General features: G+C 43.0%; 1 protein-coding gene across 2 annotated transcripts; it reads left to right on the forward strand.

Moving 5' to 3' along the window:
* Positions 1-1,633: 1,633 nt before the first annotated feature.
* LOC125513299 ((R)-specific enoyl-CoA hydratase-like) lies at positions 1,634-4,978 on the forward strand. Of its 2 annotated transcripts, XR_007285857.1 has the most exons (9): positions 1,634-2,076; positions 2,188-2,303; positions 2,410-2,518; positions 3,456-3,531; positions 3,633-3,675; positions 3,789-3,834; positions 4,297-4,380; positions 4,486-4,554; positions 4,655-4,978. XR_007285857.1 is itself a non-coding variant. In XM_048678378.1 (8 exons), exons 1-5 carry the CDS (start codon positions 1,939-1,941, stop codon positions 3,806-3,808), a joined length of 393 nt encoding a protein of 130 aa, XP_048534335.1. In that variant the 5' UTR covers positions 1,634-1,938; the 3' UTR covers positions 3,809-3,834; positions 4,297-4,380; positions 4,486-4,554; positions 4,655-4,978. The 2 variants fall into 2 exon arrangements, 1 of the variants encoding a protein (XP_048534335.1); XM_048678378.1 differs by lacking the exon at positions 2,410-2,518.
* Positions 4,979-5,840: the final 862 nt, after the last annotated feature.

The following is a 5,840-nucleotide window of genomic DNA, read 5'->3' on the forward strand; positions in this document are numbered from 1 at the left end:
ATACTTATGTACCAAGAAATGATTTTTGGAAAAAATAAAGAGCAAACTATGAGGCAGCTGCAGTTCAAATTTGACCCGCTTCCTACTAAATTGGCGAAAATTTGTCTTTTTCACCAGAGGTGGATAAAAACTTTTTACACCCAATCATTTTTGTCAATTGTGCATTAAACATGGCCTAATATTTTATAAAATTGATTTGGTCCATTTTTGCAACAATCATTTGGTAGGTTCTTCACAAAAAAGCTCATTTCGGGCACTCAAAAAATGAAAAATGATTTTTTCATGCAAAGAAAATGAAAACTTTCTTAGGAAACATTGTTTGTCATTCCAATATGCACCCTTGTGCACAATATGAGATCATTTAAACAAACATGCCATGAATGTGGCCATAAGATTGATCATTTGGCTTGAAAATCATGAATCTTCACGCATAATAGCTCATTTCTGAGAACATTTTTTTAAAATAATTGTCGTATTACAAGTTTATTATTTTTCCTGGAAATTTGGTCACATATAATGACACAATGTGAAGGTTTTCCAATTTTTTGATTTTTTTGAAATTTTTTATGCCCATTTCAAAATGTGGTCAAAACGGCGGGCTTGACCGTTCCTAGCTAGTGGTTGAATATTAGAAAACTTTTGATGTTTCTCTGATTAAATAGATACTTATGTATCTAGAAATGATTTTTGGAAAAATAAAGAGCAAACTATGAGGCAGCTGCAGTTCAAATTTGACCCACTTCCAACTGAATCGGCGAAAATTTGTCTTTTTCACGAGAGGTGGATCAAAGCTTTGACACCTAACCATTTGGTCAATTGTGAATTAAATATGTCCTATTGTTTTAGAAAAATGTTCTGGTCCAATTTTGCAACAATTATTTGATAGGCCATTCACAAAAAACCTCATTTTGGGCACTCGGAAAATGGAAAATGATTTTTTCGTCCAAAGAAAATGAAAACTTTCTTAGGCAATATTGTTTGCCATTCCAATATGCACCCTTGTGCACAATATGAGATTATTTCTTTGAATTTTTCATGTGAAAAAGTAGAAAAAAAACAAAGGAATGGTGAGGTAGATTCTTTTTTGAAACATAATTTGTCTTTTTGATGAGAGATGGATCGAAAGCATTTTACATCTAAAGATTTGGTCAACTGTACATAAAATGTTGTCTTATAGTTTGGGAAAATGGAGTGGTGCTGTAAACATTTTTGGCACTTCGAAAATAGCGAATGTTTTTCCCCCTAAAAACTCATTTCTCATAACAATTTTTAGGAGATATTTGTCTTATTCGAATTCCAAATTTGTTAGTTTTCCTAAAAACTATGTCACATTTGGTGACACAATGAGAATGTTTTTTTTTGAATTTCTCATATCATAAAACATAAAACTGTTTATATGATTCAACACCTTTTTTTAAAACAATATGATTCAACACCTTATTTTTAGTCGATTACGACCAATTTAGAAAGTCATAACGTGTACTCAGTTCTGATTGGTCCATGGACATGTCACACGGATCATCCCTCAAACGCCGTCGGATGCTTCCAGATCCGACGGTAGCCCTTTCTCCCTCAAACCCCCCTCTTTGTCTTAAAAAAAAGAAAATAAAAAGAAAACTCCGTCACCCTCTCACCCCACGAACCCTATCGCTCCAGATCCGCACCCCGCCGCTCTCACCCTCGTCTCCCACATCGCCGCCGCCACCCACGCCGATCCCACCCCTCCCCTTGTCTCCCTCCCAAACCTTGCCGCCGGCGGCCTCTCCCCCTCCTCTCCTCTCCCCCACCTCAGGCGGAGCCCCCCACCTATCCATCTCTCTCCAGCGACCCCTCTCTCTCCCCTGGGACTCATCTTCGCCGCTAGGGTTTGCGGTGGCTTTGCCCCACGCTCGCCACGTCTCTCCGGCAACCAGGACACAACGACGTCGACGGGATCTGATGGGTGTGTTGCTCCGGCGCTGTTCCGGTGATCCGAACGACGCCTTCGCGCGCGGGACGGGTGGGTTCCAGCGCGGCCGCGTGGTGCACGGCATGCTCGTCGCCTCCCTCTTCCCCGCCCTCATCACCTCCCACGCCGTACGCTCCTTTCCTCCTCCTCTCTGCCATTCCGCCGAACGGCTGGCAGGCATGGCGCCCGATCGATGGGATCCCACCATGATCTGACGGCTGCTTCTCGTCTTCGTGCAGCCTGGTGCCATGTACGCGAGCCAGTCCCTCAAGTTCGCGGCGCCCGTGCACGTCAGAGACGAGGTGGTCGCGCAGGTGCAGGCGCTGCACATCAAGGCAACCGGCGCAAGGCACATGTACTACTACCACTACTACATAGCGCCATTTTTTATCTCCTCTTCTTTCTAGCATTGTGCCTGCTGAGAACTAATAGTAATGCTATATCTGTTGGGCAACGTCAAGTTCGCCACCAAGTGCTTGACGGACGATGAGGAGACTTTCGCCATTGATGGCGAGGCCATGGCTTTTTCTGCCCACGCTGCAGCTCAGCGCAGAGGCAATCGAGTGACAAGTATGTTGATTAGAACCATTTTGAATGGGACGGCTTTTATCTTATGATGAAACATTTCGCCTTCGCATAAACTTCAGGGCCGGGGGACATGAGATTGCAGCTTTGTCAGTAATAGTTCGGTGCAGTCTTCCTGTTATGATTGATAGCATGAGCAAAGAGTAGTAGATCACTTCAGTTTTCTGAACATTCAATGGGCTGGGTGTACATGCCGATTGTGATAGGAACTGAAGAATTTCAACAGGTTAACTTGAATCACTAGGCATATTCAGTACTAGATCACTTCAGTCAACTCCTAGATTTCCAATTGCCTTCGCTGCCTACTCATTTAATTAATTAAAACTGCGTGCGTACGTGTAAGTTTGCTTGTGATAACTCTGTCAGACCGTGATCCGGCCTCGATGATGGCATGGCCGGACTTGCCCACTCTCAATGGCACCTTCCCATGATCGACCTTAACAACTACGGCCGACCGACTGTTACATGCATGACGACAACAATAGTGTAGCTCAACTCAGTCTAGCGTTGTGTGGTTTTCTTCTCAATTATTATTTGTGTTTTCCTTTTGTTAATCAATCAGTTTGGGGGGGGGGGGGATGTGACGAGTAACTTTGGTCTACTGTCTACTTACGTAAGTTTATCATTATTAAGAGTAGTAACTGGTGGTGCTGGTATAGTGGTATATTTCAAGAAGAGGTCGATCGGTTTCGTTTGAAAATGTCGATGCGTATGTGTTTGTGTAAGGTTACATTTCCATTTCCTCCAACCTGGTGTACTTATTTGTCTACAAACTGATTGTTTGGGCTGATTCCTGGTCTGTATCAGGGGTACACATTTATTACTTTCTATCTATGTTTACTACATTCTATCTAGGTTTTCCTATTGTTGTTTCGCATCGGGTTCTGATTCGCTTTGTTTCTATTGTTTTTGTGCGATGCAGACTCGCGGTGAAGAAGAGAAAGCCGAGAAGGACTCCAACAAGCTTAGGTGCCCCTGAGTGCCTTCTTAGTCTTCATGTGAGCCCCGGATTTGATTCCCTGTTGTGGTTCGATTCACATTGTTTCCGTGGTGTGGTGATGTGTCCTCACATGGGCCCGTTTTGGTTCTGTTTTCGCAGGGACAGCTTCAGGAAGGACTCCAACATCAAGCAGGTCTCCATGGTAAGCATCTTGGTTCCCTTTGCTCCCTCCCCTGTCTCCTTGCTCTCATCCAAACTGGTGTTGTGATAATTCTCCTTGGGAATCATGTTTCCTGATTTGTGTTCAAATCACAGGTTGGCAAGGCCGGTGGTGAGAAGTGGAAGTGTCTTGAGTGATGCTGTAAGTTACCCGCTCCCCCATACCCTCTTTATTAGTGATCTATTCAGTGTTGGTCTCTTCCGCTTGATCTCAGTGTTTGCTCGGTGATGCGATGGAATTTTGGCCGTCCGTGTATTGGTTTACATGTTTCTGTCTCACTGCACCGTGTCATTTGGGTATTGTTCGACCCAGATGGTCAATTATATTTAGAATTCGGTTGCTATTCAATTGTTGATCTACTGCCTATTCTCAATTTGGTTGTTTAAATTTATGGTCTGTAGTGTTCAAATGCTTGTAGCCTAGTTAGAATTTATACAGTCTCTACTCATCGATTCAAACTACTGCTCAAATTTTAGTTTCCAAATTCACCATGCCATTTCGCATGATTTATTCAACTATTCTTATGTTAATTGTTATCCAGGAATCTATTGCCTTGAACCACACTAACATGTCTGCTGTTTTTCCCTCTATTTGAATGAATAGAAGGAGAAGTCTCCCTATGTTGCGAAGGTTGAGATGCTCAAGGCCGAGTACACCAAGAAGATCGATGCTTACAACTACCCATAGGTATAACATTCATACCAAACACCTCCATCAGAATCGTAGCCCCGCGAGATTAACACAACATTTGTGGTACTGATCCATGCTCTTTTGAGCCTATCCCCGTTTCAGGCAGGAGAGGCGTCGAGCAAATCTGACAAGTCCAAGTCTGAGGTGAGCGACAAGGACGACGTCAACGAGGTGAGACCATCCTGATCCACCCGCCCACTTCCTCCATGTGATTCCCTAACTGCTCAACATGTTGATCTGCTCTAAATATATGAAAACTTGCTGTGTGCAGGGTGGCTAATGATGCGGCACACCAAGCAGAAATGGGGGAAGGGGGTCTCTGGAATGTCGCTGTTGCCGCTTATTGCTGAAGTCACCAATTTATGATGGATGGTCATTGTTAGTTTAGCTCCTTGGTAGTCCCTCTTTCAAGCGGCTGTAGCTGGTAGAAATGGTAGCTACTGTGTCCCATGCAGTTCATGTTCTCAGACTGCCCTTTGTTGCTTCATTTTGATGTCAATTTAGTCTCCGTTGAATGTACCTACTGTGTGCTCGTGGCTGTTTCAAAAGTCCTTCCATGTTGAAAGAAATAAAATGCTCTCAATACTTGTTCGAATTTCCTCTCTGTTTCACTATCGCAGGAATAAGCTTGTGTCCTACGAGCAAGTTTCTTAAAGTTTGTTATGGAGGCCCAAAATTGAAATGGACTATGAAATGGCTGAGGCCCAAAAACGGAATGGACTATAGAAGGCCATGTCCTAGAAAATAAAAAGCTGAATTCTTGGGCTCGGCCCATGTAGTTGACATAAATTGACAGGAAAATAATAATAAATGGGCTTGGCCCATGTAAAACCCCCAATTGGACCGGGTTGAATTTTATCAACGACATTTTCAATTGGTCGCAATTTTTTCACGTCAGATTGCCACGTCGGATTCGACGTGGCCTGGGCAGAGAGCTAGCGACCAAAACAGAAGGTCATGGGTTCAACGACCTTTCGTTTTGGTCGTGGAATTCCACGACCTTCTTACAGAAAAGGTCGTTAATTTCAGTTTACGACCGCCAGCTTTTGACTTTCTGTTTTTGGTCACAAAAAGGTCGCAAATGAAAAACAATGACCTTTCAGTGACCAATAGTGATGGTCGCAAGTTGACATATTTCTTGTAGTGCTAGTATGCCTCTACTTGACTAGCTCGTTAATTAAAGATGGTTAAGTTTCCTAGCCATGAACAAAGAGTAGTCATTTGATGAACGGAATCACATCATTAGAGAATGATGTGATTGACTTGACTCATTCGTTAGCTTAGCACTTTGATCATTTAGTTTACTGCTATTGCTTTCTTCATAACTTATACATGTTCCTATGACTATGAGATTATGCAACTCCCAAATACCGGAGGAACACTTAGTGTGATATCAAACGTCACAATATAACTGGGTGACTATAAAGATGCTCTACAGGTGTCTCCGATGGTGTTTG

The sequence above is a fragment of the Triticum urartu genome, chromosome 6 (genome assembly GCF_003073215.2).
Source record: "Triticum urartu cultivar G1812 chromosome 6, Tu2.1, whole genome shotgun sequence".
In the NCBI taxonomy this organism is placed as follows: domain Eukaryota; kingdom Viridiplantae; phylum Streptophyta; class Magnoliopsida; order Poales; family Poaceae; genus Triticum; species Triticum urartu.

What these genes read in the sequence shown, in the direction of transcription:
- LOC125513299 (XM_048678378.1), top strand. Translation starts at nt 1,939, where the DNA reads ATGGGTGTGTTGCTCCGGCGCTGTTCCGGTGATCCGAACGACGCCTTC. An exon ending in CCCTCATCACCTCCCACGCC is followed by an intron (nt 2,077 to 2,187) that starts GTACGCTCCTTT and finishes GTCTTCGTGCAG; the next exon opens with CCTGGTGCCATGTACGCGAG. An exon ending in GCAACCGGCGCAAGGCACAT is followed by an intron (nt 2,304 to 3,455) that starts GTACTACTACCA and finishes TGTGCGATGCAG; the next exon opens with ACTCGCGGTGAAGAAGAGAA.